The following is a 26024-nucleotide window of genomic DNA, read 5'->3' as shown; positions in this document are numbered from 1 at the left end:
CTGCTAGGAGAAAGTGAGGAATGCAGATGCTGGAGATCAGAGTCGAGAGTGGGGTGCTGGAAAAGCACAGCAGGTTCGGCAGCATTCGAGAAGCAGGAGAATAGACGTTTTGGGCATAAGTCCTTCATCAGGAAGGTCCATAATGTTGATTCTTCTGCTCCTCGGATGCTGCCTGACCTGCTGTACTTTTCCAGCACCCTGCTCTCGACTCTGTTCTACTACCCTGATACACTTTGTGTGGTAAGATCTGCCTGTATAGCATGTAAAACAATATTTTTCACTGTTTCTCGGTGAACAATAAATCAATCACTAAAAGAAAGAGTAGTCCTTGGGTGAAAGTATGAAACTAGCAAAAGTCTAAGTATGACAGTATTAGGCAGGAACTGGGGCATGTAAATTAGGGGCGGCTGTTTTAGGGTATTAGGGCAAAAATTGAAATGAAAACTGCAGGGATAAATTTAAATAAGGAGACTACTGTCAGTCTGAAAGTTAAATCTGAAATATAACAGTTTTTATATTCCTCCCAGCCGTAAACATTTCTCTCATTATTGATATTCCTATTCTTCCTTTCCCTTTACAAATGTTAGAGCTACCCATGATTCTTTGTTAACGTAAAATTAGATATATTAGATTACTTACAGTGTGGAAACAGGCCCTTCGGCGCAACAAGTCCACACCGGCCCTCCGAAGAGCAACCCACCCAGACCCATTCCCCTAAATTTACCCCTACACCTAACACTACAAGCAATTTAGCATGGCCAATTCACCTAACCTGCACATTTTTGGACTGTGGGAGGAAACCGGAGCATCCGGAGGAAATCCTCGCAGAGACAGGGAGTATGTGCAAACTCCTGAGACAGGAATTGAACCCAGGTCTCTGCCGCTGTAAGGCAGCACTACTAACCACTGTGCCACCGTGCCGGATGAATGTGTAGCTGGAGAGACTGTGTAAGAGGGAGGGCTTTAGATTTCTGGGACACTGGCACTGATGAGTGAGTTGGTAGTTGACCAGGTTGGATTTGTCCTATGTTTTGTGTACAGGACATACTTGGACAATTTTCCATATTGCCATGTTGATGTCAGTTTTGTAGCTGTACTGAAACAGTGTAAGTAGGATTGCAGCATGTTCTGGAGCACAAACCTTCAGTACTATTGTGGGAATGTTGTCAGGGCCCATAGTATTTGCAGTATCTAGTGCCTCTAAAGTTTCTTGATTTCATGTGGAATGAAACTAAATTGGCTGAAGACTAGCTGACGCTGGATACTTTAGGAAAAGGCAAGATCAATTATCCATTTGGCACTTCTGGCTGGAGGTTATTGCAAATGCTTCAGCTTTATCTGTTGCAGTAATGTGTTGGGTACTCCAGCATTGAGAATGGGGATATTGTGGAGCTTCCTTCTCCTCTGAGTTGTTTGATTGTCTACCATATACCTGCTGCGCTTTTCCAGCAACACATTTTCAGCTCAGATCTCCAGCATCTGCAGTCCTCACTTTCTCCTACCATCATTCATGTCCACATGTAGCAAGACGTGGACAACATTCAGGCTTCATCTGATATTGTGAGATAGATTCACACCATACATATGAAGCAAAAACCATCTTAAGCAGGGGAGAATCTAACCATCACCCCACCTCCCTCTTTACTTTCACTGAACCTCCCAATATAAGCATCCTGAGGTTAACTTTGATCAGAAACCAGACTAGTCATATAAATACTGTGATTGTATCAGAAGACAACTGCACAATTTTTTGATGAGTAACTCAACTTCTGACTCCCCATAACTTCTCAACCATTTACTAGGTGCCTTCAGGATCTTCATGGAGTGGAAGAGTCTTCATTTGGCTAAAACAGTGCAGCTCAAACAAGGTTCAAGAAGCTCAAGCTATCATCCAGCCCTTTGACTGACACCCCATCAGCCACCTTAAATAATCATTTCCTTGATTATCAATGCACAGTCTTAGAAGTATGTACCATCTTCAAAAATCAGCAACTTGCCAAGGCTCCTTTGGCAGCGCTGTCCAAACCTCTAGGAGAGTAAGGGCAGTGGGTGCATGGAAACACTAACGTTTCCAAACTACCTTAAAAGTCATGCACCATTCTGATTTGGAACGACATCAGCATTTTTTCACTACTACGGAGTCAAAATCTTGGTGCTGTCTCCCTAATAGTTCTGTGGTTAGATCAGAGCCATGAGGACTGCAGCAACAACATTTTCAAGGGCAATTGAAGATGGGGTAGAAGTAATGGCTTTGCAAGTGATATTAAACAAGCAGGTTCATACTTTGCTGGTTTCTTCTCCTCTCCCTCCATCCTTTTTAACTAACACAGTGACATTGATATTTTTCTGTGCAAAGGCAAATTTCCTGAACATAATAAGCTTTGGTGAGTGATATATATGTAATGTCTTCAACTACTACTTTTCATTGTCCCCAGCCAGATAATCAGGTTTTGGATATATGTCCATTTCAAGTTTTATTAGATTTTCTATTTCCAGATTTTTTAAATAAACTTGTGTTAAATCCACTAACTTCCTTACCTCAACATATTTTAGTTACCCTTCAACAGCTGGTATTTTATTCGCTTTCTTCATTGTGAAAACAAATGCAAAGCAGTCATTTGACAAGACTGCTATTTCCTAATGTCCATAATTCTCATCTGCATCTGTCATTAATGGACTCTTTAACATGCTCATTTTCTTAACATATCACTTACCAATTCCTTTTATATTCCCTTTTTGCACCTCTTATGACTTTACGTATATCCCTTTATTATGCTATATAGCTCTCCCAGTCTACTGGCTTTCCACTTAAGTTTACATTTGTGTAAATCATTACTTTTAGCTCAATACTGGGTCTTACCTCAATTCTTGGCTATGATCACTTTTTAAAACAAGTGGAATAATAGCCTCCTTACAGTACATAGTTCTGCTATATACTTGCTTTGTATTTCATCACATACTTATTTGACAATTTCTTATCAATTTGCTTAAAGATTTACCAATCAAAACTTAGACCAATTCACTGTGGTGACTTCTCATTCCTTTGGTGTTTATCTATATTTAAAAACTTTGTTTCAGCCTATTTGTAATAAGAGGAAGAATATCTGTATTAGGCACCCATTTCTAACTGAGGTGGAAAATGTGATTCAGACAGTTACAGCTCAGTCTGAATTCTTTTTGTTTGGATTATAATGCATAGGAGACAAGAAATGAGGAAGAAACTCTTCTATATATTTTAAAAACATTTTTACTCCTGTTTATAGCATATTATTCTCCCTACCTAAAGTGAAGGTTCACTGGACCAGCACTGGGGATTTCAGGACTGTCATATGAGGAGAGATTGGTTCAACTAGGACTGTATTCACTGCAGTTTAGAAGAATGACTATCAGAGTGAAACTTATAAAATTCTAACAGGGCTAGACAGGCAGTTGCAGACAGGATATTCCTCCAGGTTTAAGAGTCTAGAAATATTTCAAGGACAGACAAATGCGAGAACAAGTAAAATTCTACATACCTTTAGCAGAGGCATCCAAAAGATCCATCATTACTGAATCAGCACCTTTTGTATAAACAACCACTTTATTAGTCAGTGGATGTCGGACTACCACAGACATTCTCTTTCGAATCGAGTCAAATGGTAAGATGTGCAAGAGTTGAAAATGCAATCGTCCTACTTTGTTAAGTTCCACAGTGACTTGACTACAGGTCTTAGATATTAAAGTACACTTGTAGGCCCGAGCCGCATGTACCAATGCAGCTTCATCTGGACTCTCAGCTTCATAACGCAATTCTTCTGCAGAGGTGCCCTGCATTGTGGGTGAAAGGCCTGCGGTTTCATCAAGCTCTTTTGACACATTTGGAACATTTTCATTAGTTTCAGATGGGCCACCAGTAGTTTCCTTGGTTAACCCAGCAGATTCTTCCATTTGCTTTTGGAGTGCATTGGATAAAGAAGCCGGCTTCACTCGATTTAACAGTCTGTTAGTAAAAATACTTGGACTTTCTGTTGATGAATTTTTTCTACTTGAAAGACAGGAAGGGCTTGCACTAGACACCGAAAATCTATGAAACATTAGCTTTAGCTCTTCCAGTGATTTCTTTGGAGTATTGCTGAATGAAGGTATTCTTACCTTTATTGACATAAAAATATATTACAATTAGATAAATGAGCTTTACCACCTTCCCATGAATACAAAAAGTCAATTCATTCCAACAATTGAATATCAGTGCTTTTTGAAATGAACGTTTGATACACTGGAGGAGGACAAGGGATCATTAACACTTTGTTCTTCCACATAATTCATCACAAGTTAGGAATCATGACTTATACGTAATTGCCTAGAGAATTCCCTCTGTTCTTAAAACTTTTCTAAAGTTTAATTGACTAATATTGGTTTACAATGCAACTCTGCTCAAATCAACAGATAAAGCCAACATGTGTTCAAAACACTAAGATGTGTAAATAGTAATCCATGTTAAAAGAGATCTATTTAGGATTTAATTCCAGCAAACCAAATTGATGCACCATGAATAAACTTGCAGGTGCACAAATTTCTGAAAGAGCTGAAGGGAAAATTCAATGTTAACATAATCACAACGCGAGAGTACAGATCACATTAGCAGGTCAATGTAATCACCATGCAGTCAATGCACTTAGAGTCATGGAGTCATAAGATGCCATATGCCATTATTAGTTAATAATGTTACAAAAAGCTATAACAATTTTATTTTGTTTTTGTTTCTGGTTCCTAGCTTCTGTAATTCTTTTGCCTTTTTATCTTTAGTCTAACACAATTGCGTTGGAATGGAAGGCTCATTCAAAAACAATATTTTAAAGATCTGCATATAATCTATGTCAAATTATTCAGTTACACGTAGTTCTAAATTTCCATTTAAAAATATTGATGATTTCAATCCCTTGTTCTCACTGTTCACTTGTTCCTCCCCCAAACCTTTCTTTCTAAGTAAACTAATATTCATAACCGCATTTTCAACCTTTCAAATGGTCTATCTCTACCAAGTAGGGGTAGACCTTGTCTCACTTCCCCATTGGCCTCAACAAGTTTAAATTTGAATTTAATGTGCAAACTACAGCCTCCGGGTGATTTGTCCATGGCATTAGTGGTCAGAGTCTATGTGCCAATCAATCAGGACCCTCTTCTCATTCACAATAAAATGTAGCTCCCTTTGAAACTTGGCATTCTTGAATGTCTCCTTTTTTCCAAAAAAAAATTAGTTCACTGATAATCATTGCTTTTGATTGTGAATGTAATTGCTGCAATTAAAAAGAAACTTAAAAAAATCTATACATTTAATAATGTTATGATTCAGTACATTATAGAAATAATGACTCAAGCACATATCTAAACCTGCATCAGACTTGCTCCTTAATCAGTTGTCATAAGCAATCAATATGATCCGAGCTCAAGTTTTGACTAATGTTACCACACAGCACATTGTAAGCAATTTGATATTACTCAAATCAGCAACTCCTACAACCAAGCAGAACAACACATGAACTCATCACTATCTCCAAGTTCCCCTCCAACTGACACACCTTCCTGATTTAGACATACATTACTGTTACTTCACTGTTGCCAGTCAGAATTCTAGAACTCCCTCCCAACCAATAATGGGGTGTATCTTCACCCCAAGGTCTGTGACTCCTCAAATATGTAACATATTTAAGCATTTCCTTTAAACATATGAGCTGAATTGATTTTATCAATTTCAAGGTTTACTTCACATATAGATAAATTACCATACCTCTTTTTGCCCCATCTTTGACAGCAGGAATACAAAATGAAAACATTAATATAAATGAGTAGCAATCAAATGGGTACTTTTTCAAGAACAGGTAAAATTAGAAAACTAAGATCAATTGAAATTCATTGCACTTATTATACCTATTTTATAAGCAGCCTGAACTATACCACTGCATGAAGTCAAGAAATCTCAAAAAACATTCAACACCAATCTATCTATTAACAAGGACTCCAAACATGGAAATCTAATTATGATACGTTAAAAAAAGCTTACACATTCTTAAAACAGTTTAAAGAACTTATTAGTTCCTCTTAATTTGCCAGTGTTTCACAATAAATTAATTGCATTACATCATTAGTATAATGTGGATAGACCCCCACGAATCCATGGTAAGGTCCCAAAAATAGCAATGAGTTGAACTGCCTGATGATTTTTTTTGTGGCATAGACTAAAGAAGGTATATTGGCCAAGACCCCAGGAGAATATCACTCTTTTTACAATAGACATTTAACAACAAACAGAAGCAGATAGCGCCTCAGTTAGTACCTCACTGAAAAATGGCCTTTTAAAGAATAGTCTTTTTCAAAGTACAAAACTACATTTGGGGCCACCTACATATTTAATTAAGGGTTACTGTATTTTTATTTTCAAGTTTTGTTAAAACAATAATTATCGCAATGTATTACCTTCATCATCTGTAATAGCATAACCTGAGCAATTTTAAACCTTAATTTATTTCACACTGGAAGGAGCTCTACCTGAAAATCTATACATGAACTCACATCCTAATTTATACCATTCTACCCATTATTCCTACACATTGTTTCTGTTCCTGCCCTGATCCATCTTATTTAATCATTATTTCAAATTTATTCAGTGATACTGACGCATTTTCTTTTTAACCTCAACCAATACTGAGTGTAATCAATTCAATATTTATTTACTTGAAGGAAGGTAGTTCAATAATATATTACCACAAGCACTTATGAACACCTGATGGGTACTACTATTTTGCTTGAAGAATCAAAGTTACAGGAGACTGGAAGGTGGCTAAGGAAAAATACATTTTGAATAGTTTAGCAAGGTGAAGGACACCAGAGAGAAAGTTGTATTCTATTTTTGGACCTAGTGTCAAAATGAAGGTTTGATGTCTAAGCCCTAACTCTTGTTAAATAAGCCCAGCCCTACCCCCTCACTTCCACTGCACCGGTAACAGTATGCAACGTCCTTCACTAACAATGCCAGGATGATCTCAGTTTAGGAAAAAATATTACATTAGAGGCAGCTTTCCATCATGAACTGACACAAAACAGATTGAAACTAAACTTACTAATTTCATACAGAACCCATATAAATCAAACAGCAGAGTTTCACGCCATCAGTCAGATCACACTTTAAATCCACATTTCAGAGTTCTAAGAAAACTATAATTAAACAATTCAAACATTGGATAACTGTTGACCTTACCCGCTGTCTTGGCTGGTTAAGGGATGACACAACAACAGTGTTACAGATGGCTAAGGCAAGGAAGAAGTCCACAATATAAGCATATTCCAGGGAAGGCACATTTTCTGCCGTATTCAACAAATGTAGCGGCTGAGATGCGATTCGTTCTAATTTCCTTAGAAGCTGAGAATCTGGTGCAACATCTCTCTCCTGAAAATCAAAACACATTTTTAGGCAAGGAAGTTGTTAAACCTGCAGTCGAGAGAGAGTGAGGAGGCAGAAATTGGGGAAGACAGACTGTAAGTGTGTGTGTAGACAACAAAGGAGAAAGAAATGGTAACTTATTTTAAGGTGCAAGTCTAATGATTTTATCTTCCACTAGCCATTAGGTTTCTTTATTTTTGAAGGAAAGACCTTTACATCATAAAGATTGTGCTGTTAGTTTATTACTCCCAACAGCTTTATTTCTGTCTATAATGCCAAGTTCCTGCTTTTCACGTTCTTAATGTTGATGCATATCTTCTTTTAAAATCTGTAGCCTGCTGTTTAGCATCTCAATTGATTTGGTATCAATAACCTTCTAGGCCAGCTCATCCCACATTCTCAGAACCCTTTGTGTGAACAATCTTTAATCTTTGATTATTCAGATTATTTTGCTTGTAACGATGTGAAACTGTCAGCATTGCTATTGAAATTGACAAGCTCCAGATAATGAACATGTGATTTCGCCAGAGGGTGTACTGCTGAGGTCCCCTGATGCTGCAACCGATGATTTGAGAACTTCCACTTTGTACGCATTACATTGTAAACCTTACGGTGAAAGCTTTTGCTAAACTTATACATTGAGTGAGATATAACTGGATTTTTAACTAAATACTAACTTTATAGTTACTGCTCAACATCAATGACCCACATTTGTGAAATATCAGAATACCTCTAATATAATTAAAATAAATATGGAATTTATTAAGAATTGAACAGAAAATGCTGTAGAAACCCCATGAGTCTGACAGCATCTGTGGAGAGAGAAATAAAGTTGATCATTTGGTTCTGAAGATTCTGAAGTTGAGACTTTACACTTTAAATGTTAATCCGATTTCTCTCTCTAAGATGCTGCCAGACTCACTGATTCTCTCCAGCAATTTTTAATTTCAGATTTATCCTTCTATAGACTCCTTGCGACATCCTCACTACTTGCCTTCCCAGCTGTTTTTGTGTCATCCACAAATGTGGCGACAGTACATTCAATTCCCTCATCCAAGTTGTAACACATGTAGTCAATAATAGTGGCTGTAAAACCGATCCCTGTGGCATGTCACTAGTTATAGGTTGCCATCCTGAAAATGTCCCCTTTAACCCTATTCTGTCCTTTCTATTAGTTAGCCAATCCTCTATCCATTCAGGCGACCGAATCAACACGGACATCTACTACAAACCGACCGACTCCCACAGCTACCTGGACTACACCTCCTCCCATCCTGCCCCCTGTAAAAATGCCATCCCATTCTCCCAATTCCTTCGACTCCGCCGCATCTGCTCCCAGGAGGACCAGTTCCAAAAACGCACAACCCAGATGGCCTCCTTCTTCAAGGACCGCAATTTCCCCCCCGACGTGGTCGACGATGCCCTCCACCGCATCTCTTCCACTTCCCGCTCCTCCGCCCTTGAACCCCGCCCCTCCAACCGCCACCAGGACAGAACCCCACTGGTCCTCACCTACCACCCCACCAATCTCCATGTACAGCGCATCATCCGCTGTCATTTCCGCTACCTCCAAACGGACCCCACCACCAAGGATATATTTCCCTCCCCTCCCCTATCAGCATTCCGTAAAGACCACTCCCTCCGTGACTCCCTCGTCAGATCCACACCCCCCACCAACCCAACCTCCACTCCCGGCACCTTCCCCTGCAACCGCAGGAGGTGCAAGACTTGCGCCCACACCTCCCCCCTCACCTCCCTCCAACGCCCCAAAGGAAACTTCCATATCCGCCACAGATTCACCTGCACCTCCACACATATCATCTATTGCATCCTCTGCACCCGATGTGGCCTCCTCTATATTGGGGAGACAGGCCGGCTACTTGCGGAGCGTTTCAGAGAACACCTCTGGGACACCCGGACCAACCAACCCAACCACCCTGTAGCTCAACATTTCAATTCCCCCTCCCACTCCACCAAGGATATGCAGGTCTTTGGACTCCTCCATTGTCAGACCACAACAAAACGACGGTTGGAGGAAGAACGCCTCATCTTCCGGCTAGGAACCCTCCAACCACAAGGGATGAACTCGGATTTCACCAGTTTCCTCATTTCCCCTCCCCCCACCCTGTCTCAGTCAAATCCATCAAATTCAGCACCGCCTTCCTAACCTGAGATCTTCTTCCCGACCTCTCCGCCCCCACCCCAGTCTGACCTATCACCCTCACCTTGACCTCTTTCCACCTATCACATTTCCAACGCCCCTCCCCCAAGTCCCTCCTCCCTACCTTTTATCTTAGCCTGCTGGACAAACTTTCCCCATTCCTGAAGAAGGGCTTATGCCCGAAACGTCGATTCTCCTGTTCCCTGGATGCTGTCTGACCTGCTGCGCTTTTCCAGCAACACATTTCCAGCTCTGATCTCCAGCATCTGCAGACCTCACTTTCTCCTCTATCCATGGTAATATACTATCACCAATACCATAGACCTTTATCTTGGTAAGTAGCCTTATTGAATGCCTTTTAGTAATCCAAATATATTATGTTTACTGGTTAATTCATATTTACCATACCCATTACTTCCTGAAAGAACTGTATTACATTTTTCAGGCATGATTTCTTCTATGCTGACTCTGCTTAATTATGCTCTGTATTCCTAAATGCTCTGCAACTACATATTTTATAACAGACTAACATTTTCACAGATGAACAGGGCGGCACTGTTGCCTCACAGTGCCAGGGACCCAGGTTCGATTCCAACCTCAGGCGACTGCCTGTGTGGAGTTTGCATATTCTCCCAGTGTCTGCATGGGTTTTCTCCAGGTGTTCTGGTTTCGTCACACAATCCAAAGAATGTGCAGGTGAGGTGAATTGGCCATGCTAAATTTCCCATAGCATTCAGGGATGTTAGATTAGGTGCATTAGTCAGGGGTAAGTGTAAGAAAGTGGGGTAGGGGAATGGGTCTGGGAGGGTTACTGTTCGAGGGTTGGTGTGGACTTATTGGACCGAAGGGCCTGCTTCCATAGTGTAGGGATTCTATGATAAACTGACTCAATTGAAGTTTTTAAGATTCTGAATGGTTTTGAGTAAGTGGACGTAGAATGAAAGTTTCCTCTTGTGGGACAGTCCAGAAATACAGGACACTTTTACAGAACCAGAGGATGCTCTTTCAGGATGGAGATGAGAAGGATCTTTTTCTCTCTGAAGGCTGTCAATCTCTGGAATTCTTTGCTTCAGAAGGCAGTAAAATTGAGGTTGTTGAATACGTTTAAGCCAGAGATGGATATCTTTTTGTTAGGCAGGGAATCAAAGGCGATTGGGGGAAGATAGGAACAGACAATTCAAAACAGAAACTCATCAGCTATGAAGGCTGATCTCTATTCCTTCTTTATATGTTTTTATTGCTATGTGATATTTGCAACTGTGAAAATAATCTACTGAGCTTGAGCTTTAACACTAGCTTTCATAATTCTAGTACTTTTCCAGATTAAATAAAAAGAATAGATTTTTAAAGCTTTATATTTGGTTCAATTTTTCAAACATAAACATGTGTGCTTAAGTGAGAAAAGAAACATACTGATCATACGTCTGTTGCAGCTTTTGTGGCCTATAAATTTGGGAAAAATGTATTAAACTGAGAAAGATGGACTACAAGTGAGAAGTGGTAAGTGAGAGGTTTCAATGACCATCTGTTGTATCAAAGTTAGGAAAATAAAATGGAGACATTAATTATAAGACCTTATAATTAAAAGGAACAACACAAAGTGGCATACTCACAATTGAGGTGCTGAATGCTACTTGACGTGAATGTGCAATTTTTTCATGTTCATCATCCTCATATACATCTTTCTTAGTCAATGTTGAGCCTTTAGAAGTCAAGCAATTTAATGAGCTATGGCTTCCCACTATTGGTAGGGATCTGCAGCTGTTCGAATGGTGACAAATAGGTTCCATAGAAGTGTTACAGCAATCTTCAGAATTAAAATTCTGATAAAACTCCAGCCTTTTTGCTATTGGACAGGTGAAAGACAAACATCAATATGAATATAAAGGATTGAAGTGGATTGATTTAAACATTCTAGTGTTCTCTTCTGACAAATAACACTGATCAAAAATCTCAGTACATTTCAAACATTCTTTACAAATATCCTGTTTAAACGTTACAGAAGACATGATGCACAAAATTGGTTTTAAACACATGTTCGGTGTATATGAGCACAAAATGACTCTTTTCTGTTAAGATCAATGATGAGACCATTAAATTGTTATGATTTTGTTGGGGATCAATAATTTTCCTTATGTTTAAAGCAGAGAAAGTTTGAGATCTTATGTACTTAGTAAGGGAATAAAGCCACACAAGACTCCATTGTTTTGAACTATACTTTTCTGTGCAAAGTTAGAATATAAAACAATTAAATCCGTACATCTTGCCGAAACTGACATGAGGCAAGAGTAAATTAACAGACAAACTGTGATTCATCAGCCCACAAAGCATATCAAACAGAATATGTCGTTCAGACAGATTCCAGGAATTTCTCATCAACAACTATCAGCCTGACATTACAAGACATCAAAACTCATTATAACTTTGCCTCCTTCACAAGGAATGTCAGTTCTTAACTTTCAAAGATCTAGCTTTCATTCTCCCTTAAAACCTGCAGTCACGCATGGACTGCCTCAATGGCTGTTCAAATCCTGATAATTTAATCTCTTGCCCCAATACTGGGTTCCACTGGACTTCTATCTACACTTTAGTACCTATTCATGAGCACAATTCCAGATTTTGCCTAGTTTCACTATGTGGTAGTGCCCCTGGGTTTCTTGGAGATCTAGTATTTCTCAGTGGAGATCTGGGTGGAATGCATTTTGGAGGGTCAATGCAGACTTGATGGGACTAATGGCCTGCTTCCACACTGGAGGGATTCCAAGATTATTACTATTTCCTGGAACGGCTTCTCTTAACACATAAGTCAGCGTTCAAGTCAATAGTCCTAACTAGTACATATGAAGAGGAAGTATTCACTGACAAACAAAATAAAACACCAAAATTTAACACAAGTTTCTCATTTTAGAAGGAAACTGGCATCAAAAAGTAATATTTTTATATAATTTAAGAAAATCTATAAATTTGTTATCTAAATCCCACTCCATTAAATAGAATAGTACAAAATTATAAAGTAAACTAAGTTTAATTAAATGAACCTCATCTTTACTGGAAAAAGGAACAAGAATTACACTTCTAATAACACTTTTGATGACCTTCAGATGCTTCACAATCAATGAAAATGTTTTCAACATTGATCGCTGAGTGGGTTGAGGTTGAGAAATAAATATGCCAAATCATCTTGGTTGGTGTATCCATGAACTGACTGGATGACATCAGACAGTGAGGTAGTCCATGTGATTATTTAAAGTACTTTCAAAATCTAGCAAAATTGTAAATTTTGTAAATGAAACTTCTAAATTGTAAACAAAATAGAAACATACCATTTTCTTCATGAAAATACTCAATCCCAGCAATGTTGCACCTGCTGAAAACCATTTTGTTCTCTGTAAGTGTTCCAGTTTTATCTGAAAATAGGTATTCAATCTGCCCCAGGTCTTCAGTGATGTTCAACGCCCGACATTGAATGGTAGAATCTGTATTTTCATCATACAAGTCAATGTCACTCTGGAGGAGAAGTACTTGGCCCAACTTGACAATTTCAATGGACACGTACAACGAAATTGGGATCAACACCTTAAAAATAAAATGCCAGGATGGCATAGGTTTAAGTTTGAATATTTGATGTTATTGATATCACTATTTTCAGAGCACATAAAATAGACTGTAAAAATCACACCTAGTATCTTTGTGAATATAATTCTTACAGAAAATCAAGCATCTTACATTTCAAAAATCTTCCTTTCAGAACCTCCATCTTTCAATTAAAAGCTGGTTAACCACCTCCTACACTGTTCAGCTAATGCAACTGTAGCAAACTCACTGAATGATTTTCCTAGTCTCTGTGAGGTATGCTTTCCTTTTCATACCACACAATTCGGCCCTTATTTTTGTACTGGGTCTCTGTAAAGCATCTGAAATTCAGTTCATTCTACACCCGGCTTTTCTATATAGCCTGTAATTTGTTTCACATTATCACATTTTCTTTTGAAGATCCCAAATGACCCTGTCTCCACCACACTTGCAGGTAATGTATTTCACTTCCTAGCCATTCTGTAAAAAAAGAATTTCTGTGTGTCACCATTGCTTCTTTTGCCAATTATCTTAAATCAATATCTTATAGTGCACAATGTCAATGGGGACAAATTACTCCCTGTGCATGATATGTCGATCTCTCATGATTTTGAACACCTTCACTAAATTCCCTCAACTTTAACTTCTCAAAAGGTAAATAATTCCTGAGTGATGGTCAATGAATATTTTTCAGGCTGGAGTAAGGTTTGTATTAGAGTTCCCCACAGGTCTGTAATTGGGACCCTTGTCTTTCCCTGATATAGATCAATGATCTGGATCTTGGTGTTCAGGGGACAATTTCCAAGTTTGCAGATGACATTAAACTTGGAAGAATTATAAACTCTGAAGAGGACGATGTACAATTGCACAATTCAAAAAGGGGTGCAGGAGCAAAGGTACCTGGGTATACAGATCTTTTAGGGTGTCAGAACAGGTGGAGAGAACAGTTAATAAAGCATGCAGTGTTCTTGGCTTTATCAGTAGGGACATAAAGTACACAGCAAGGAGATGAGGTGAACGTGTACAAAACATTTGTTAGAACTCAGTTGGAGCACTGTGCACAATTATGCACTGGAGAGAGTGCAGAAGAATGGTTTCAGGAATGAGAAATTTCAATTTTGAGGACAGATTGAAGTACAGAGTTATACAGTACAGAAGATGTCCTTTGGCCCATCGACTCTACACCAATCAAAAAAAACCTACAGTAACTCTACACAACTTCCACTTACCAGCACTTGGTCCATAACACTGAATATTGTGGCAATTCAAGTGCTTATCCAAGTACTTTTTAAAGATTGAGAGATTTCTCACTTTAATTATCTTCCCAAGCGGTGCATTAAAAATTTTCTGCACCTTCTGGGTGAAAAAGCTTTCCTCAAAACCCCTCTAAACCTCCTGACTTTAAGCTTAAAATTGTGGTCCCTTATTATGGACTCTTCAACTAAGAGGAACAGGTGCTTTCTATCTACCTTACCCATGTGCCTCATACTTTTATAGAGTCATGGAGATGGACAGCATGGAAACAGACCCTTTGGTCCAACGTGTCCATGCCAACCAGCCATCCTGACCTGATCTAGTCACATTTGCCAGCACTTGGCCCATATCCTTCTAAACACTTCCTATTCATATACAAATGCCTTTTAAATGTTGTAATTGTACCAGTCTCCACCACTTCCTCTGGCAGCTCATTCCATATATGCACCACCCTCTGTGTGAAAAAGATGCCCCTTAGGTCCCTTTTATATCTTTCCCCTCTCACCCTAAAGCTATGCACTCTAGTGCTGGACTCCCTCACCCCAGGGAAAATACCTTGTCTATTTATTCTATCCATGTCCCTCATGATTTTATAAACCTCTGTATGGTCACCCCTCAGCCTTCGACACTCCAGGGAAACCAGCACCAGCCTATTCAGCCACTCCCTAAAGATTAGATTACATTACAGTGTGGAAACAGGCCCTTCGGCCCAATAAGTCCACACTGACCCGCCGAAGCGCAACCTACCTATACCCCTACATTTACCCCTTACCTAGCACTACGGGCAATTTGGCATGGCCAATTCACCTGACCTGCACATCTTTGGACTGTGGGAGGAAACCGGAGCACCAGGAGGAAACCCACGCAGACACGGGGAGAACGTGCAAACTCCACACAGTCAGTCGCCTGAGGCGGGAATTGAACCCGGGTCTCCGGCGCTGTGAGGCAGCAGTGCTAACCACTGTGCCACCGTGCCGCCCATAAAGCTCAAATCCTCCAACCCTGGCAACATCCTTCAACCCTGGCAACATCCTTGTAAATCTTATCTGAACCCTTTCAAGTTTCACAACATCCTTCTGATAGGAAGGAGACCAAATTGCACACAATATTCCTAAAGTGGCCGAACCAATGTCCTGTACAGCCGCAACATGACCTCCCAACTCCTATACTCAATACTCTGATGAATAAAGGAAAGCATACCAAATGCCTTTTTCACTATCCTATCTACCTGTGACACTACTTTCAAGGAACTATGAACCTGCACTCCAAGGTCTCTTTGTTCAGCAACATTCCTGAGGACCTTGCCATTAAGTGTATAAATGCTGATCTGATTTGCTTTTCCAAAATACAGCACCTCACATTTATCTAAATTAAACTCCATTTGCCACTCTTCTGCCCATTGGGCCATCTGATCAAGATCCTATTGTACTTTGAGGTAATCTTCTTTGCTGTCCATCACACCTCCAATTTTGGTGTCAACTGCAAATTTACTAACAATACCTCCGATGTTCACTTCCAAATCATTTATATAGATAACAAAAAGCAGTCGATCCAGCATGATCCTTGTGGCACACCACTGGTCACAGGCCTCCAGTCTGAAAAATAACCTTCCACCACCACCCTCTGTCTTCTACCATTGTGCCAGTTCTGTATCCAAATGGCTAGTTTCTCCTGTATTCCAGGAGATCTAACCTTGCTAACCAGTCTCCCACGGGGAACCTTGTTGCAAGCTTTATTGAAGTCTATATAGATCATATCCACTGCTGTGCCCTCATCCACCCTCTTTGTTGATTCTTCAAAAAACTCAATCAAGTTTGAGAGACATGATTTCCCACGCACAAAGCCATGTTGACTTTCTCAAATCAGGGATAGTTTTGCCTTTGCAAATACAAGTAAATCCTATCCCTCAGAATTCCCTCCAACAACTTGCCCACCACCGACGTCAGGCTCACTGGTCTATCATTCCCTGGCTTGTCCTTACCACCTTTCTTAAACAGTGGCATCACGTTTGCCAACCTTCTGTCTTCTAGCACCTCACCTCTGACCATCGAGGATACTAATATCTCAACAAGAGGCCCACCAATCACTTCCCTAGCTTCCCACAGAGTTCTTTGGTACACCTGATCAGGGCCTGGGGATTTATCCACTTTTATGCGTTTCAAGATATCCAGCACTTCCTCCTCTGTAGTAAGGACATTTTCCAAGATGTCACCATCTATTTCCCGACATTCAATACCTTCCATGTCCTTCTCCACAGTAAACACTGATGCAAAATACTCGTATAACATCTTCCCCCATCTCCTGCGGCTCTACACATAGGCTGCCTTATTCATCTTTGAGGGGCCCTATTCTCTACTTAGCTACCCTTTTGTCCTTAATGTATTTATAAAATCCCTTTGGATTGTCCTTAACCCTATTTGCCAAAGCTTTCATGACCCTTTTTGCCCTCCTGACTTCCCTCTTAAATGTACTCCTACTGCCTTTATACTCTTCTAAGGATTCACTCGATATCTCCTGTCTATACCTGACATATGCTTCCTTCTTTTTCTTAACCAATACCTCAATTTCTCAAGTCATCCAGCATTCACTACATCTACCAGCCTTTCCTTTCACCCTAACTGGAATACCCTGTATCTGGACTCTCGTTATCCCATTTTGAAGGCTTCCCATTTTCCAGCTGTTCCCAATCAGCTTTTGAAAGTTCTTGCCTAATACTGTCAAAATTAGCCTTCCTCCAATTTAGAACTTCAACTTTTAGATCTGGTCTATCCTTTTTAAAAACTAATAAAATTATGGTCACTGCCCCCAAAGTGCTTCCCCATTGACACCTCAGTCACCTGCCCTGTCTGATTTCCCAAGAGTAGGTCAAGTTTTGCATCTTCCCTATTAGGTACATCCACATTACTAAATCAGAAAATTTTCTTGTACGCACTTAAATTCCTCTCCAACTAAACCCTTAACACTACGGCAGTCCCAGTCAATGTGTGTAAAGTCAAAATGCAACGAAATCAAAGTATTTGGGATTGTTCTCCTTGGATAGGAGACAGTTGAAAGGAGAGTTGATAGGTGATTTCAAACTTATGAATGAGCTGGGTACAGTAGATAGGGAGAAGCTGTTACAACTTGTAGAATAAAAAGAACATTGCCACATAGATATAAAGTAATGTGCAAATGAAGCAAGGATGGAGAAAAAAATGCACAGTGAGTAGTTAGTGTAGCGCTGCCTGGAAATGTAGTGGATGCAGATTCAATTGAGGGTTTCAACAGGGTAATTATTAATCACTTAGATAAAAATTGCATGCAGGGATATGGGGAAAAGGCAAGAAATTTATACGAGGTAATAAAACAGGTAAAAGGAATAATGGGCAAAATGGTTTCCTCCTGGGTCGTAACAATTCTGTGGTTTCTCCAATTCATTCGTCATTCTGAAACTACTTTCATGAATCTTTTCTGTACTCTCTCAACATCCTTCCAAAATTATGCCATCCAGAATGGACATAACGTTCTAGAAAAGCCAAATTAATGTGTTATATAGGATTACAAAAGTTTCTTTTGTACTTTACGTCCCTACTAATAAATCCTAATCTTTGACTTTTTATTCACCATTTCCTCAACCTGCTCTTCCAGATTCAATGGTTTGTGCATTTGCTCTTGCACCTGTTTAGACCTGCACTTTTTATTTTATAATGTATTTTTATTTTCTACTGAAATAAATCACTTCACATGCATCTACATTCAAAATGACACCTCTAAAATGTTTGCCATTCCACCCTCTTGAAATTTCACACTAGCCATCTCAGTACATAATTTTTTCAAGTTTTCTGTCATCTGCAAATTCTGAAACTATCCAATATATCCAAGTCTAGGTCTCATAATGCACAGAGAAAAACAACATCAATGCCAGAAAACCCAACTCTATATCTTCTTCCAGTCCAAAAAAATACTCACAATGACTCGACGCTTATTACTTGGTCAACTTCATATCCACGCCTCCCCTGTCTTTATAGCATAACGCTATAAATTAAAATTTTTGTGCTTATGAAGTGCCCAAACTTCCAGTAGGGTCAGATTTAGACCTGCAACATCATACATTATTTGTACAGCCCCCCTTACCTGAAGTAAAATAATCATGGTCCAGAACATGTAGAATGCTGCCAAAGCTGAAGGGGTATGTTCTCCATCTGGCTGAGGGACATTAAAAATAGGAAATTGCGAATAGCTACTTAACCAAATTCCATGACCTAATCATAAAATAAAAGTAATTAAGGTTAGACTTTTAAGATATTAAATTGCATTATTCACAATATTTCTTTTGAAAACCGCACACAATGAAAAGGTTTTTGATGACATCATTGCAATCTTCTGATCAATAAGATGTAGGAATTGCGCATCTCGTAATAGCCCGGAATATCCTGGAACAGGACAGAAAAGTCTACCAAGATCAAAGGTAAATCAATTACATATATGATTTCATAGGTAACAGGAAAAGCAGCCCAATCTGATGAGCAGTAATAGAAATTTGAATTAAGTAACCATGATGAAAAACTTTCTCAAAGATTAGTTAACAGGCTTATGCAATTCACGTTATTTATGACACAATTCACAAAAGGTATTGCATTCTAGGCTTGTAGACAATATCTAGTTATCAAAGAAAGGAGGACACTTGCAGGATGAGAAAGGTAGCTTTGTCAAACTTCTGTAGGTAAGTGTTGAGAACTACAAAATGGCAAATACACATGCTAAATGACAAAGACGTATATTGTTAAATAAGGTTTAGCAGAAAAAACAAATTCAAGTATGCTAACTGACCATACACTGAAATGTACAATGTTATGTGATAGCAACTGCCACTGTAGAATGTAATCGTGTGTGAATAGAATTTAGGTCAATGGTAATTAGAAGGGTACCACATTTAAACCAGTAAAATTAAGGGGCTGTTGTGGTGCACTGGTAGTATACGTACCCCTGGATCAAGAGATCCAGGTTCAAGTTCCATCGGCTCCCATCTCTGAGCAGGTTGATTAGAAAAATTGATTAAACGAGTAAAAAAAAAAGGACGGCACGGTGGCTCAGTGGTTAGCACTGCAGCCTCGCAGCACTAGGATCCCAGGTTCGATTCCAGCCTCAGGTGACTGTCTGTGTGGAGTTTGCACATGCTCCGCGTGTCTGCATGGGTTTCCTCCGGGTGCTCCGGTTTCCTCCCACAGTCCAAAGATGTGCAGGTCAGGTGAATTGGCCATACTAAATTGCCCATAGTGTTAAGTAAGGGGTAAATATAGGGGTATGGGTGGGTTGCGCATCGGTGTGGACTTGTTGGGCCGAAGGGCCTGTTTCTACACTGTAATGTAATGTAATGTAATCTAATCTAAATCTATTCTGTCAATAGGTGAATCAGAGATAGAAGTGGACTAAAAAGCAGCAATAATACATTTTAATGCAATTAAGAGAATAAAATACACATTTTGGCAAAGATTTTCATTTTATACTCATCAGAACAATTCACAAATATATCATTCGAGAGTAAAAACAACTTTTATATTGAGTGAATAGAGAATGTTGATTAGTTGGGAAGTGAACTGCAATTGGGAGGGGAGTTGCCATGGAGAATGTACCAATTCATGCTGATTGACAGTTAACAGCAAGCTTTATGTTTTAAACTAGTTGACTGTCATTGGTCATGGCACTGCCCTGAGAAATGAACCAATGAATGATTGTCACCTACTTAAGATGAACAGGCGCAGTGCACATATGTATTACTTCTATCTCTAAACCAGTGCTCTTTCAAATTGTCCTGAAGAGCGCAAGATGAAAAACTTAAACAAAATGTGTCTGCCTTTCAGCAATAATCAAGTTCTGTACTACCAAATAACTATAATTAAGAACATTAAAGTGGCACAGTGAAAAAGAATGTTGCGCTAAATAAAGACAAAAGTTAAAATTATGTGCCTGCAAACTGACTGCAGTTGTAACATCACTGAACTAGTGATCCAGAACCCAAGATTAATGTTCTGGGGATATATTTTAAAATCCCACGATGGCAGGTTGTGAAATTTGAATGCAGTACAAGTCTGGAATAAAAAGCTAACCTAATGATGACCACGTTAATCACTGTTATCCTCATAAAAATCCAACTAGTTCACTAATTCCGTGCTCCAAGGAAGGAAGACTGTTGCCTTTACCCAATCTGGCTTACATGTGACTCCAGACCCACAACAATGTGGCTAACTCTTGACTGTCCTCAGAAATGATCTAGGAATTCACTCAGGTCCACTGCAATTAGGGAAGAATAATAAATACTTGCTTAGCCAGTGATGCTCACATCCTTTGCACAATATTTTTAAAAAAATTAAGTTGTTAACTCAAAAAACAGAAACTTAGTACAAAAGGTCTTGAGATGCATTCTTGCTTAATCCTGAGTCAGGTTTCAAAACTATAACAGAACCATTAGCAAGACTGTCAAATTCTACTTACACAACATTACCACCCACATTCACTCAGTGAGTTGCTCATTCTGAGAAGTGACATAAACATGCTGGGCTAAATGACCCCCTCCAGCACTATGACAATTTTGTTAATTAGTCTTAACTCACTCCCATGATTGTTTTGATGTAAGTTACAACTTATATATAATCTCTCAACTTGACTGGCTCCCCATCTGAATAGCACATCAATTGAAAATGAATTTTCTCTCTTTTCAAATACAAAGGGAATCTCTTAGCCCACGTCTAAAATATATGTTTAGCAATACTTACATTTTAGTTTAAGAAAAACATGGATTTGTCTAAGGGACAACTAGCACTGTTCAAACCACGGCATAAACTAATTAAATAGTTACAGTGAATTAGCACTTCACACTTCAAAAAAGATATTTTTTCCATACTGATAAGATAATTATTGTGCAATTTCTTTCAAAGGGAGGTATGCTTGTCCTAATGCAGTCACACTAGACATCTTTCTTCCACATTTTGGCCACTTACCAAATGCTCCAATTAGACTCATCATGAATAGTAGGACCACACACCAAAGAACATCTGTATTAAGCTTCCTTTCAAGTTTGCTGCGCTTGTAGCGAGGGCCACTGTTATTCATCATTGCTTTGGTTTCATGTCCTGGTTTAGAAATAAATAATGAATGATCACCGGCAAATCCAATGTTACTGTTAAATTAAACTGGGACTGTGTATTCTCCTTAATTAATAGAACTAAACAATATAAAACAGCAATAATAATGAGAAACTGGGCTCCTTTAACCAACTAGACTATTCAGTTTCCAAAGCTGCACTAGCAGCCATATGTTTACATTGTCACCAGCTCATAAAACCTTTCACACTATGGTTATACCATATATATTCTAGTAATAGTTAATTTTTTTACTACTTTTTAAGGTTAAACTTATGGGGTTGACCATTACATGGATACTACATTTGAAGGGTTGAAAGTTATGCCTGTCAAAATTCATACCATAGCATTAGAAGCCCAATTGATCTCTGAATGAATCAAGAAAAAAAAGATGAATTATGGTAATTCTGAAAACCCAGAATGGAACTTAACAGCCAGCAGACTGGAAGACCGGGAGCGGAACAATCACCAGATTGAAAGCTGGAGTGGGACATGACGGCCGGCATACTGACTAATCAATGTTGATCTGTTATCTGTCAAGAACTAGGGTCGACTTTTACACAAGATATATGGAAAATTCCAGGTTATTTGGCCAAAAGTACTGGGTCGACTATTATTTGAGTATATACAGCAATTTCTGAGATCACATTGATTTCACTTTTAATTTTTGAACTTCCATCCGAATAAGAATACTATAGATAAAGAGAAAGTGTTTGCCATTTCTGAAACTAACATCAAACACAGTATCTATTGATACTTTCAATCAAATTGTTCAGATGTGTTATGACACACTTCTTGAACAAGTGGAACATATGGCTCAGAGATAGGGACACTATTACTGTGCCACACTACCCCCAATGATTTGAATTTAAATTCCACCTGCTGCAGTGGTGACATGAACCCACGTCTCCAGAGCATCAGCCTTGGGCTTCTGGATTACTGGCCTAGTGACATTACTACGACACCACTGTTTCTCCTAAGACAACAAGTGTACCTGAATCTGTAGATATTTTTATCAGGTAAATTCTTGGTCTATTCCTGATGAAGGGCTTTTGCCCGAAACGTCGATTTTCCTGCTCCTCGGATGCTGCCTGACCTGCTGTGCTTTTCCAGCACCACTCTAACCCAGATATTTTTATCAACCAGTTCAGACATTTTGCAACACATGCATGTGACAGGTGGGACTTGAGATAGCCCAGAAGTAGGCACACTACGAATGTCTGGGCAGGTAGGATCTGAACTACCACTGCACCAGAAGAGCCCTCATAAGGTGCAATAGTATCATTAATTCAATAACTAAAAATCAATACGTGTTGATAGATGTTATGTTATTGCCTTAAAAGTGATCAGAATGATTGAGTCCTCCAAGCTGAATGAATCTGAAGTGACGAAGCACACTGTCCAAAGTAAAAGTCAAATGTATGACCGTAATATTTCAAATGAAGCATTAATTAATTTGAATTTCTAAAAGGAACCAAGAGGATGAAGCTGTTAAAAATTCTTCCAATGCAATTTCTCACAACTTAAACATTACTAAAAATAAAATTAAAAATGTTCACAAAAAAGCCCCATCAAATTCTTCAACCAGACTTATTTGGAGAGTAGATGCCACATGTGTCACTGGCTTACACCATTTTCAAATTCCTACTGTGGTGATTGTAGCAAGGACAGCCAGATGGACTTCATTGAATGAATTGCCTGATTGGAGCTGTTAAACTGGTCCAAATAGGGAGCCCTTGCTGATGGACAAACAGGAATGGGAGATGTTCTGCTTACTCAGAGAGCTGGCTTTGAGGAAGCCAGACCAGTGTCAAGTACTATGCATGTCTAAATAAAGGATGACTTGGTGATGGGACACTGGCCTCTGTGGAGTTATTTCAGTGACGGCGAGAGGAAATTCTGAAGAAATTCGCTTGCAACAGCCATCTTTGAATTGAGGTAAGCATTTCTGGCATCATGCCATTATTTAGGAAGGTTGACTTGTTCGAGCCTGCTGTCAAAGGTTAGGCCCAGAGGGTGAAAAGAACTCATTTTTTTTTCCCAGGCAAATGACATTGGGGCAGATAAAAAGCAATGAGTAATTTTCCTGTGGACCCATAACTTTTTCAGTTATTAAGAGCCTAATATTTCCTAACACACCAGATACCAAAACATTTCAAGATGGATTTAGTTAAGGAATATTACAACCGCAAGTCTCCTCTAATTCTGAGATGCTATCAGGCTTACTCAGCAGTTCGAGAATGAGAGGAATCCAGGTCAGGATTTTTGATGAGGTTATGACAAGTGGCAGAGGCATGTGACTTTGGCTTAACCCTTAATGACATGCTGAGAGACCATTGGTATGTGGAATTAATTATGTAATTGTGCAAAAGCACCTACGAGCTGAAGCCCAAGTGGATTTCAAACAGGCCCTACAACTGAGTCTGTCATTAGAAAATATGGCAAGTAGAACGCACGCATTACAAGGTATGCTGATGGAAGTGGACACCGTTGCCTGGCCGACTGAGCTTGAGGGAACACCATTTGGGCAAAGGCAATTGCATAGCCATACTCAGAACATATCCTCACCAGATGGACTTTAGATCAGTCCATAGAAAATCCCCCAAAACAAAGCTAAGCCTCAGTGACATGGTTATCATTTTCTTCAGGATTCGGGCCGGCAAGCCACTGAAGTTGCTGCCAGTATGAGGACCTGAGACAGCAAAAGAATCCCACTCAGCCTGAATTGAGTAAGATAACTCATGGGCTAGTATCCAAGAGAGTGCACACCCTGGAAAGCTCACCTATATCTGGCTTGGAACAATTGAATTGCTGAGCAGCATCCAAATCAGAAACAATCAAAATAAACTTTTGGTTAAATGGTCACCTGGTTCTGATGGAGGCCGATACTGGCACAATTGTTTCAGTGATCACAGTGCCAGTCTTTAGCAAAATTTGATCTTGACTGCAACCTTTAAGTTTGGGCAAGACCTCAGCTAGACTGAGAACCTATACTGGGAAACCTTTGTAGATTCAGCATAAAACTTCGGTTCTGGTCTCAAATAAGAAGCAACTGGTTCACTTACCACTGACATCACATGCCCAAGCCTGACGGGATGAAACTGGTCGCAAAAGATTCACCTTGAGTGGCTCAACAACTTGCGATTAAAAAATGGCTGCCTGAGTGAAGTTCAAATTAAATATCCAGAAGTTTTTCAGGAAGCTCAAGGGACTATTAAAGGAACCAAGACAATTCTACAAGGCCCACCCAGTGCCTTTTGCCTGATATGCAAAAGTAGAGGTAGAAATCAGGAGGCTAGAAAGTGAACGAATCATCAAACCTGTAACTTGTGGAATGTGCTGCACCTGTTGTACCAATTGTGAAGCCTTACAGGACGGTTTGTCTTTGTGGGGATTTTAAACAAATGGTAAACTGCTTCTCGCAGTTGGATAAATACCCAGTCCTTCATGTAAAAGAGTTAACTATATACGTAAAGCTGGCTGGGCAGGGCTGTCCTTCCTTTAACTGGACAGGAGTCATCTGCACCTGCTATTGCAGATCGATTCCCCGAAGTATTCTACAATTAATACACATAAAGGATTGTATCATATACAAGACTCCCATGTGGGGTATCAACAGCCTGTGCCATTTTTCAGTGGATAATGGAGAACATTTTACAAGATCTACCCCAGGTCTCCAGTTATCTGGATGATGTGCTGAAAACAGGGAAAAGCAATATAGAGCAATTCGAGATTTTGGACAGAGTTCTTAGACACTTCTCCAAGGTGGGCTTATGCTTTAGAAGGGAAAAATGTGTGTCCCAGATACGTGGGGTATGTGGTGAGGAACTATGTGAGTGGGGAGGGGAGGAGAGACCTATGACACGAGTGGTGGTGATAAACATTGGGCAGACACCTGTGAGTGACAGGAGGAGAGAGAGAAGCTGTTTCACTCATTTTTCCTTTCCACTGGATATTATCAGGACAGGATTCAACCTTAATGAGATCAGTTAGGCCATGACCACCATCAAAACAAAAATTCTGAGATTTAACCATGCAGTTATTAGAACTTGGTTGGAGCACTACAGCAGCCTCCGAGCTGGTGACCCCAAAATGTTGGCTGGTGACTGTGACCCACGATTTGAACTCCTGTGCACAGTACCTCAAAGTGAAATTCTTGTTTTTCAAGAAAATTTGTCACAAAGCTATGGATTTATCATATTATTTTATATCAAGTTCTAACACTAACCTGCATAAACTACAATTCCAACAACAGCCTCAGTATTCCTAATGGTACAACCTCGAAGCAAAAGATTGTTCTTACTGAGACCAACCCGCTCTTTATTTTGATGTACCCTGCAAATTTTCATAAATGACAATGGTTAATAAGGAAAAAGCAACAGGCCTAGTTATATTTTTTCTAAAAATTTATACAGATAGATTTCAGAGAAACAGCTTGAGAAAGTGTATATATACAAATTTGTACCATTAAACAAGACTGCTATCTTGTATAAAGAGACTG

At 39.4% G+C, this 26024-nt stretch overlaps 1 protein-coding gene across 6 annotated transcripts in view; it reads right to left on the bottom strand.

The window, feature by feature from the left end:
• Window positions 1-26024, bottom strand: part of atp10d (ATPase phospholipid transporting 10D) — a 226472-nt gene that overhangs the window by 63723 nt on the left and 136725 nt on the right. For 4 of the 6 annotated variants that reach the window (XM_043691617.2, XM_043691628.2, XM_087987842.1 and 1 more), the window contains 8 exons: window positions 25752-25858; window positions 21383-21514; window positions 18519-18646; window positions 12902-13154; window positions 11192-11424; window positions 7235-7423; window positions 5768-5782; window positions 3516-4131 (listed from right to left, as the gene is read on the bottom strand). In XM_043691617.2, coding sequence (XP_043547552.1) covers window positions 3516-4131; window positions 5768-5782; window positions 7235-7423; window positions 11192-11424; window positions 12902-13154; window positions 18519-18646; window positions 21383-21514; window positions 25752-25858 — 1673 coding nt within the window. The remainder of the gene's footprint in view (window positions 1-3515; window positions 4132-5767; window positions 5783-7234; window positions 7424-11191; window positions 11425-12901; window positions 13155-18518; window positions 18647-21382; window positions 21515-25751; window positions 25859-26024) is intronic. The other 2 variants (XM_043691638.2, XM_087987861.1) reach the window with 2 other exon arrangements.

This window comes from Chiloscyllium plagiosum, unplaced genomic scaffold, assembly GCF_037043375.1.
Source record: "Chiloscyllium plagiosum isolate Xiang-an unplaced genomic scaffold, Cpla_swu_hap1 HiC_scaffold_1, whole genome shotgun sequence".
NCBI lineage: Eukaryota > Metazoa > Chordata > Chondrichthyes > Orectolobiformes > Hemiscylliidae > Chiloscyllium > Chiloscyllium plagiosum.
Note: the sequence above shows the minus strand (reverse complement) of the source record. Positions and strands in the feature narration are given on the sequence as shown.